This window comes from Podarcis pityusensis, assembly GCF_964106645.2.
Source record: "Podarcis pityusensis genome assembly, chromosome: 6".
Taxonomy (NCBI): domain Eukaryota; kingdom Metazoa; phylum Chordata; class Lepidosauria; order Squamata; family Lacertidae; genus Podarcis; species Podarcis pityusensis.
In genome coordinates, this window is record NC_138030.1 from 6,165,364 (window position 1) to 6,175,607 (window position 10,244).

At 49.5% G+C, this 10,244-nt stretch overlaps 1 protein-coding gene across 1 annotated transcript; it reads right to left on the reverse strand.

The window, feature by feature from the left end:
* Nucleotides 1-225: 225 nt before the first annotated feature.
* On the reverse strand, nt 226-9,677 carry SOX18 (SRY-box transcription factor 18). Its single transcript, XM_081009610.1, has 2 exons — nt 8,858-9,677; nt 226-5,055 (listed from the first exon to the last, which is right to left on the reverse strand). Exons 1-2 carry the CDS (start codon nt 9,357-9,359, stop codon nt 4,175-4,177), a joined length of 1,383 nt encoding a protein of 460 aa, XP_080865736.1. The 5' UTR covers nt 9,360-9,677; the 3' UTR covers nt 226-4,174.
* Nucleotides 9,678-10,244: the final 567 nt, after the last annotated feature.

Genomic DNA, 10,244 nt, shown 5'->3' on the forward strand with positions numbered 1-10,244 from the left:
AACCAACTGGCTCTGACCCAAGCCATTTGACGTCACCGTCTTATGTGTCAGGCTGTAAACAAAACATCAGAACACATGCGAGGAGCCATATTAGCACGGCGAAATCAACAGATCTAAGCAGGCTTTAATATTATTCCCAATTTCTGCAGGCTCCAACGTGCAAATGCACAGATTGTGTGCAGTTGTGTTAACGAAACCCAAAAAACCACACACAGACATGTCAAGAAAAGGATATCACGTCGTTTTATTAGAGGACTGAGGGTTGTTCCCTGCCTCCTCAAATCTGAGAACAGATGGCATGTCCAACCAAACACATCGGCTGCTTACACAACATTGGGAAAATAGGCACGTACGCTGGATTGCATTGGCAACTGAGCCTGGATCAAACCCACTCTCTCCTATCCTTCCTATAGAGACGGCCTTTCCTCTCACACACAAACACACCCTTGCCCAGTGCTTAGTGGGAGGTGTTCCCTTGAAACCAATGCGCAGTCTAAACAGGAATCGACTGCCAGAGAAATCTGGAAATGGTTGGGGACAACATTTATTGGGGGGGAGAAACATGTGTTCACATAGCAAGCACATGAGAGCCAAGAAATTAGGAAAATATGTCTTAACAATTAACCAGCCAGCAACATTATTTGGGACGGTCTTCTGCACAAACTCTAGCAGGGTCCTTGTGTAGCTGCCAATTCATTTTGACGGGGTTTTATACAGATCCCCCCCCCACACACACACCATGGGATCGAGTCTCCTTGGTCTCGCGGCTTTCGAAAATGCTCTCCTTATCCCCCCAAAATTCCAGAAAATTGTTGTGCGCAATTTTACGACTTAAAACTGCCCCTCTCTCCTCTGTTCTTTAGATTTGTTTTAATTTGGTTGCTACATAAATGCTTTCCGTGACACAGATACCCTTTGATTTATTACCAAAAGAGACAGAAAAGACATTCGGTAGTATAAAATGCCTGAACAAATTAAATATCATTTATAGATAGATAGATAAGATATAAAAAAAGACTTAGTAAAAATATAGTCCTATGGTTCAAATGAAAGATAATAATCTTGATACAGTGAAAAATGTGCCTGTTTGGCACCCCTAAACTAGTCTGTGTCCCATAACAATCATTGCAAAAGAATCACTCCCGGTTTTGAACACCTTATTAGGGCTCATCCTTACTCCCCTCCCCTCCCCAATGCTTTCTAGGCATAGGGTCGCACTTTTCCAGTCCATTTCAGAGTGCTTTTCTTTCTTTCTTTCTTTCTCTCTCTCTCTCTCTCTCTCTCCTATCTGCTTTCCCCAAGAAAATTGGATCCATACTGCTGATTAGGAGCAAATGGCAATTCGGGTTTTCTGCAAATTGCCATTTGCTCTGATTCAGTGGTAAAGAGCGGGTTTTCGCAGGGAAAGCAAAAATAATATTAATAAAAAGCTGTTGGACACAGACCTGGAAAGTGTGGACCTCTGCTTAGGAATGCAGAGTGTAGGTCAGTGTGGATAAGCCCTGACTCGCTTCTCCTTTAGCCTTAATAACCTAACTCTGAAAATGCTGGTTCTCCAGGCATGGCATAGACCTTGGGGAAAGTGGAAGGCTGGAAGTTACACCTCCATCCTGAAAACAGGGGCGGCTGTGGCTCAGCAGCAAAGCATCTGCCTGCATGCAAAAAGGTCACAGGTGTAATTGCCTGCATTCCCAGGCAGAGGCTTCTCCTCTGAAACCCAGTCAAGATGGGCAATACTGAATGATATGGGCCAGTAGTCTGACTTGGTCTGAAGCAGCTGCCTATGTTTCGGGAAGGGCCGTAGGCCAGTGGCAGAACATCTGCTTTGCACGACGATGGTCCCGGTTTCAGTCCTGTGTGCCACCAGCTCACAGGATCCCAAAGGAGCGGGGAAAGATTCTTGCCCTGAGCCCATGAATTACGGCCACCAGTCAAGAGGAGATGGCAGTGGGCTAGTGGCTCGGATCTCACATGGCAGCTTCAAATGCATCTCCACTCCAATGCTTCCATCAGTGTGATTGCAAAGATCATGGGTTTACATGGGCAAAGCTTAGCAGAGCTGCTTCAATGGGATTTACGCAGAGGTTCACAGGGAAGTTGAGTCAAAGCAGGTTCGGTGAGCTTTCTGATAGGGATGCTTGGAATTATATGAAATTATATGAAAAAGCATCCGGGGGAAATTAACTCAAGAATGGATTTCTAAAACACTTGGAAGCTACTGAAATCAGTGGGCCAGCTTTGAAGTGAACGGGCACAATCTGGGTAAAGTTATGCCAGCCTGAAAGGACCATCTGTCAATTTTATTTTATTTTTACGGCTTTTTCAAGCCTTTCCCTTCATCGCACTTCATACCACTTTAACCAGTCTTAAAACCCTCCCTCGTCACAATTTGGCTACTTCCCTGCCTTGATGCCCATCCCCTTTTATGGAAGGTCTCAAACCGCACTGCCGTCAGTGCTTCCCCTCCTGCAAAAGCCAGTTCAATCCAACCTGTTTTAGGCATGACTATAGCTTTACCCCACGACGGTGCCCTTGGGGTGCAATGCAGAAGCATGACAGGGAAAGGATTTATTTATTTTGCCATGCGCTCTGTTGGGTTGCAGACTGCCCACTCGCCACCAGATCCCAGCATGTTCTAGGACTTGGGTGATGCTTCAAATCAGACAGCTTGCAGTTCAGTTCCAGGTCAGGCGGCTAGCCTGCTTTTGAAGAACGACAAACCTTGCTTCACTGCTAAAAAAACAACCCAGATGTCGAGAGCCACTGCCTCCCCACCCTGCTTCCCCAGTTACGCAGACTTACAGTACAGACATCTTAAGCACTGGAAGAGATCAAATGCACTGGAGAACCAGGCTCCTGAACTTTTTCCAACAATCCAGAGGGAAAGGATTTCAGCATCTTGCGGCTTGTCATGTTATAATGCTGCAGGCGCAAAGAAAAGCTGCACCCACGGTAATTCCCTCCGGGGCAATAAAAGGTCCAGAAAAACTGTCCGCCCTCACACATTTCAGCGCCCTATGAATTCAGTTTCCTTCTGCTTTGCAACAGTCTATCTTGTTGTGCTACATAGCAATACAGTATATCAGTGGTTCAGCATTATTATTTTTAAAAACAAACAACCCAAGCAATGCATTTAATGAGATAATCTAAATATTGCAATGTTGACAGGCAAGGGGAGAGGGTTTGGAAGGCTGATGCAAAGGAAGGCACTTGTGGGGATATATAGGTGGGCACTGTTATCTCAGCTAGATGAATGTCGGGTCTTGCAGCGGGACTCTGAGATGATTTGCACATTACGCTGAGCAAGGAAGAGGGCAGGGTCCCGTGTTTTGGTCCCCCAACCCAGTGCTTCAGCTAAAAATGTGCAAGGCAGGGGATCTAAGGGCTCTTTCACACAGAGCAAAGTCGAGCCGGCCACATCCAGTCCCTTGCTCTCAGATGAGCACGATGCACACATGTCTGCTCTGCAAACACATCTGTGACATGCACACATCACACATGCTCTGCGGCACGGGAGAGAATGAAAAATCCTGACAGTGACACTCATGGGTTTATGCTGAATGACCTTCAGTGGACACTAAAAATAATAATAATAATAATAAATCTGTTTAAGTGTGAAGAGGCCCTTAAATGCAGAAAACTCCACAAGCTTCAGGGGTGAGGTTCCCAAGCCCTGCTTGGGACGCAACAGTAGAAGGGCAAATAGTTTCTCTGCAGCAATTCTCCGCAGCAACAGTTTCAAAGTTCCTGCAGATGTTTTTTGCTCACTCCTCGGCAGATTGGCCCTTGTTTCTCAAAGGACGGGCACATTAGCTGAGCTGGGCTGTCTCTCAGCAGGTAAGAATAAATTTGTTAGAAGGACAAGGTGCCCCACAGGGATGGGAAACCAAGCTGCTCTCATTTGGAGCAAACAAAAAAGAGGTTAGCACCTGTGCATCATGCCTTTCCCTAAGGGTACGTGTAGGTTTTGAGCTTCCGTCAAATTCATACTGGTTTAACCGGCACAGCTTCGCTCAAAGGGTCCTGGGAATTGTGGTTAGGAGACGGAATTCAGGTACAAGATCCCATGGTTCCCCCTTGCAGGTTCCCAGGGTTCCCTGGGGGAAGGGAAATGACGGTTAAACTGGGCTCAGCCTTGAACCCCTCTCCCCTTGCTGAACACACAAGCGCAGCCCTACCCAGTGATACAGGTGCTGTAATAGACAGCGCTGCTGGCATCGGACAGGGCCGATATCAAGCTGCTCTCCTCGCAGGAGAGGCTCCGTGGAGTCACTTTGGACATGGAGACATGGTAGGCAAACCCCGAAGGATCGGGACGAGTCCTGCTCATATTCAAATACTGGTCAAACTCGTTGCGGTCCACTTCTGTCCAGAGCTCGTTGGGGTTCAAGTGCTCCACGCCGTCGAGGTGGTGAGATTCGGGCGGCGGGGAGAGCTGGCCCAGGTGGGCAGAAAGCCCGTTGGCGGCTCCGGCGCATAGTTGGTTGTAGTACATACCAGGTGGGTGGGGAGTCCTCATGGCATCAGCCAGGTGAGGTGGGTTCTGCGGGTAGCCCATGGGCATGTTCCTCCCCAGGTTTTTCTCCGGGGTAAACTCCATCTGGGGAGGTGGAGGAGGAGGAGGAGGGTGGTGATGGTAGCCTCGGAAGGACATCACGCCACAGTCGTCCTGCATGTGTGGAGGGAAAAAGGCAGGCTCCGTCTGCTCCAAGACGTCCAGAGGGGACATCTCAGGGGTCGGCAAGCCATAGTTCTCCATATCAGAGCTCACCGAGCGGAGTTCTCTGAAGTGGTTGAGTGGAGGAGGCTGGGCATGGCCCGGGTGCCCGATGGCGCCACCAGCCCGGTGGTTCATGGCAAAGCCGTCGCCGCAAGGCTGGGAGAGATTGTGCAGGAGGATGTTGGGCTCCATCCTCTTGATTTTCTTGGCTTGCTTCTTCCTCCTGGGGCGGTACTTGTAGTTGGGGTGGTCCTGCAGGTGCTGGATCCTCAGCCTCTCTGCCTCTTCCACAAAGGGGCGCTTGTCGTTGGCGCTGAGCGCTTTCCACGACTGGCCTGGAGGGGGTCCGGAAAGGAAAAACACAGACATGAAGCTACAGCAGAAACAGGGGAGAATTAAGGGCTCCGGCAGATCAAGGATTCGAGTCCTTCACCTGCTTCAGAAGCCCAAACTATTGCTCACGTAATAATTGCAGCATACAAAGGCCGTTAAACAATAGGCAGTATTCGCATTAATGCATGGGTAGGCAAACTAAGGCGTGGGGGCCGGATTCGGCCCAATCGGCTTCTCAATCCGGCCTGCAGACAGTCCGGGAATCAGCGTGTTTTTACCTAAGTAGAATGTGTGCTTTAATTTAAAATGCATCTCTGGGTTATTTGTGGGGCATAGGAATTTGTTCATTTCCCCCCCCCTTCAAAATATAGTCTGGCCCCCCACAATGTCTGAGGGACAGTGGACCGGCCCCCCTGCTGAAAAAGTTTGCTGATGCCTGCATTAAAGTATCTTACATTGGGAAGTTGGACGCTGTTATTGTTTTTAAACCATACATGTCCAATCACCAAAAGGTCATCTCATCAGGCCCTGTCCACCTTGGGAATATTAGATTCCAGTTTTTTCACCATGTGTCTTAACCATGCCAGACCCGAGAGAGGAGAGAAAGAGAGAGAGAAACAAACAAACAAACAAACAAACAAACAAACAAACAGAGAGAGAGTATGCCAAGAAGGTACAGTAGATCCTCTGCAAGATCATGGCTCCAAGTCCCTGATATGTTCATGATCTCTTGGTATGATCCATGAGAACAACCCCAAAATCCACAAAAACATTATTAAGAAGACCATCCAAGATGTCACAAGATGGTGAACTATCTCATCAGCCTGGATGCCAAGTAAAATAGGGTGTAGAGAAGGAGATCAAGTTTATCATCCAGTCCGATGGAGAGTTTTGGAGAACCTGAGAGTGCATTCCCTATTTTGGAACGTTTTCATGGGTTCTGATAAAGTTCCTACCCTGCTGTGATTTTTGATGTGATGGAGATTTCACTTCGACTAGAAACATCTCTTTCTCCCCCTGCTCTTCCTTACTTGCTTACACACACACACACAATCACAAGGTAGTTAAAGAGAGGGGAAACCAAAGTGCAGATTTTTGATAAACGTGCATTATGGTGCTTTCACACAACCATAGTGATGGCAGCTTCTTTGCAAGTGATTTTTTGTATTTCTCTTGTCTACTCTGAAATGCAAATGTGATACCCACATTGCTGAACAATAGGCTTTCAGTTTAGAAAGGGCTCTCTCCCACATTCCGTCCCATAGTAATTAACATCCATACATAGGATAGAGGACCCTGGACACTTTGCAAGGGGGTGGGTAGCTAAGGTATATAATATATGAAATTCTTATTTAGGAGTCTGTGTCTCTCGTTTCTAGATAGGTGTTCAGGAAAGGGTGGGGGAATAAAAGAACTAATGAGTACTTTTTTCCTTGACCGCTTCCAAGGACAAGGGGAAATGGCATTTTGTCTGGGCGGTATCCAATGTGCTTACTCTGTTAGTACAAGGATTTTTGCTTGTGCAACAGAACTCCCCTATCTAGTCCCCTCAGTGCACATCCTGTGCCCTCTCCAAATCTGCCCCAGTGGATTGGGAGAACCCCCAAAATAAATTTGAGGGAGGAAGTTCCATTGTGAAAGCATACATGCTTGCACAAATGGAACAAGTTACTTAACCCCTTTCCATTCTATTTGTTGCAAATTTGATAATCACTTTTCATTTTGTGTAATAAGAAATTTTGGTGGATTTGACCATGGTTTTACTGCAGATGTAGCGACTGCTGTTTAGCTTTGTACTGAACTCAGTACAGATGCAGAACTCCCTGCCCTGGGCTGAGCTCAGAAGAAACCAGTTATGGCTTTCTGCAATAGAAGCTGCAGCGCATAGTGCTGATTGCCCAGTGCTTGTGATGTCACAAACATTTCCCCCAACGAACCCTACAGCCCTTTTGCGTCCCTCTAGATACTTTATTTCAACCAAGTCAAACAAATGCATGCCGACACATGAATGTTGCACTATCTCTCTATTCCTTCTAACAGCCTATCCTTCAATAAAATTAGCACAAGAAGCTTGTGGTTTGTTGTTGTGAATGAGTCAATTTGCTCTTACCTTGCAATAAGGGGGTGGGGGGTGGGAAAGGGCCATAGCTCAATGATAGAGCATCTGCCTCGCATACAGAATGCCCCAAGTTCAATCCCTGGCATTTCCAGATAGGGCTAGGAGAGACCTCCCCCCCAAAGTCCTGGATAGCTGCTGCCAGTCTGTGTAGACAGTACTGAGCTAGATGGACCAGTGAGTCAGGATATGGCAGCTTCCTACGTTGTATAAATTTGGGTTTGTGATAGAAATGTGATAGACTGATTGTTACCTTTTGTATCTCGGGTTCTTGGGGACCCTTCTATGTGCAATTTTCTTCCCACTCTCTGCTTATGTGTGTGTCCCTGCATCCCTCCCCATACACACCTCCCAAATGAAGATGAAATGTCCTGCATCATCAGACGAAGCGACAGAAGCCAACAAGCTTCTAAATGTGTTCATCTTTCAGGGTCTCTTATTACTCATTGACTGCGGATCTTTTTATCCCAAAGAAGTGAAATTAGTAAAAGGGTGCAGGGGAAAACGTTCTTCTAGTCTTTGAACTGTATCCTTTCGGGAGAAGAGGGGACTGAGAGCAACGTTTCGTAGAATAACACCCAATGCAGTTCAGTTTTAAAACCGCGCGCTTGGCCAGAATGCACATTTGATTTAAAAATGACTTTCTTTGGCTGCTTTCTCAGCTTTGTGAGAAACATTTGCAAGCGTGCAGTAATAGTGCAAGAGGGAAGTGATCTGCCCTAGTGCTTCCCTTGCTGTAGGTGCAACGGATGGGTAAATTATCTGGATTAAAGTCACAATCCTATAGCCCTTTATCTGGGAACGAGCCACACTGCAATTGACTTCTGGGTACCCATGGGCAGGATTGTACCGCGAATGACCTGCAGAGAGGGGCTGATGAGAAAGGTTGCACCATAAGAGAGAGCTTCCTCAAAATAAATTTTAAAAGAGAGAGCTTCCTTCCTCATGGCTGCTACTCTCCCCTCTCCCAAACTCCTTTTCGATCCTTGTAAGAACTGCACTGTTCAGACAGATGCCCCCACAGAGCCCACCAGCAGAACAAAAGGCAGCGGCCACCTCCGTTCCTGTTTACGCCCAGTCTCCAATCTTACTCCAAGGTAAACTGCTTGGAACATGCAAGCTCCATTTCTCAGGTATGGCTAATATGTGGGACCTGCAATAAAATTTTGCAGTGTGTGTGTGTGAGAGAGAGAGAGATAGAGAGAGGTGCCTCTGCTCAGGAGTCTAGATTGCTAGTTACGTCTTCTTCTAGGATAGTTCCCACTCCCGTTGTCAACACCCACAGCCCAAAACCCTCATCATCCCATTGCTACTGAGCATGCTTGGTCTTCGCAGGGTCTTTTCTCGAGGGCCCCCATTATAGGTTGCTAAAAAGGATTTCTGCAAACCCCAGGTCCCCCTTCAACACCTGAGTGTGCTCTCAGAGGGAGGGAGAAGCCTTTCAAGCCTGACTAAGGGGGGGGGGAGGCTGCCCCCCTAAATCAATAAAAATCAACAAAAATACAGAACTGAGGTTCTGCCCCCCCTAACATAAAGCCTGCCCCGCTATAATAAATCCTGGCTACACCCATACTTGAAAGGCTTTCGCTTCCCTATGAATCTGTCCAAACCCACCTTAGCTCCTGGTGGTCATCATCCCCACATCTGGTGGCAATGAGTCCCACAGTGCGCTCACACCCCCCGCTTACCCAGCATCTTGCTCAGCACCGCGTTGTGCAGGTCCGGATTCTGCTGGGCCAGCCGCTTCCTCTCGTCCTTGGCCCACACCATGAAGGCGTTCATGGGGCGCCGGATGCGGGAATCCTCGGCGCTCTTGCCGTCGGACGGACGGCCCGAGGCGGCGCCGTAGCCATAGCCGGCGTCGGGGCTGGGAGAACGGCTCGACGCAGCCGAGGTGCCCAAGAGCGCGCCGCCGGGGTCGCCTCCCCTGATGGGCGCCGCTGCGCCGGGGCGAAATCCGAAGGCCGGCTCCGGGCTGGGGGTCCGGCTGGAGACGGCGGGCTCGGCGGCCCGGCTGTGCTGCGCGAAGGCGCGCCCGGGATCAGAGGCAGCGGCGGCGGGAGGAGGTGTAGGCGGCGGAGGCGGAGGCGGCGGTGGCGCAGCGGCTGCTCCCGCGACGGCTCCCCATGAAAAGTCGCCTCTGGCTTGGAGTATCTCCTCTCTACAGAAACTAGGCTCAGATATATTCATTCCAGCTAGACGGACCTTTTGGGATCACAAGGCGAGCAGAAAAAGAAGGAAAAAACGGGCAACAAGAAGAGAATCGGGTTCCCTTCTCCGAGGAAAGAAGACGACGCGAGCGAAGGAATCAGCGGCTCGAAATGCGCAAAGGAACCAGAGAAGGCGGCAGGATTCGGCCCGAGCTAAGGGCTGGCTTGGTTCGCCCCCTCCAAAAAAGGGAGGACAAGACGCACGCGCTGGAAAGGATGCTCCCGTCGGAGGGGCCACATTATAAAGGCTGCGCTTCCCATCCGAGGGAGGGCGACGGGAAAGGAGGAGGGGTTAGACGGGCCCGCTAGGAACACCCCCGACGGAGGAGGGCGATGGACGCGCGGTTTCATTCCCCCCTCCCGGCAAAGGAAATCGGGGAAATTGCTCCCCCCGCTCCCCCGACTTTCCTCTCCCTCCTGTTGGATTAAGTCCTGGCGAGGCAATTCCGTTTGCGCAAACCTCAGGCGCTCAGCAGCGCCTCCTCCGAGCTAGCCAGACGCAAACGTCCCCCCGCGAAGTGGGCGACAGGGATTTTTTTGGGTGCCGCTGGCCGGGAGGTGGGGAGAGAGGGGGTGGTTTGTTTAGCCTTGCTTTGATTTCCTAACATCCCCATTTTTTATGTGTACAATCCCTTTCTGCACACGCACCCTTTGGAAAAGAAGAAAAGCCGCAGCCAAATAAAGTTGGCTCCTAGGCGCACGTGGTCGAGGCAAACGCTGCAAGAGAGCGTCGGGAGAGGTCCCTTTGCGTGGAGAAAGCTTCGCTTGGGTGGGGGTGATTCTCAGTGCAGATGGGGGGGGGGGGAAGAGGAGCTGGAGGAGCCGAAACCCCTCTTTGAAAGGGGGTCTGGAAACGGTTTGAAAA

Bases quoted from the DNA above. Each gene is read 5' to 3' on its own strand.
- SOX18 (XM_081009610.1), bottom strand. From the start codon at position 9,359: ATGAATATATCTGAGCCTAGTTTCTGTAGAGAGGAGATACTCCAAGCC. The intron at 5,056-8,857 runs GTAAGCGGGGGG...GACCCCCTCCAG, and splicing joins GGTGCTGAGCAAGATGCTGG to GCCAGTCGTGGAAAGCGCTC.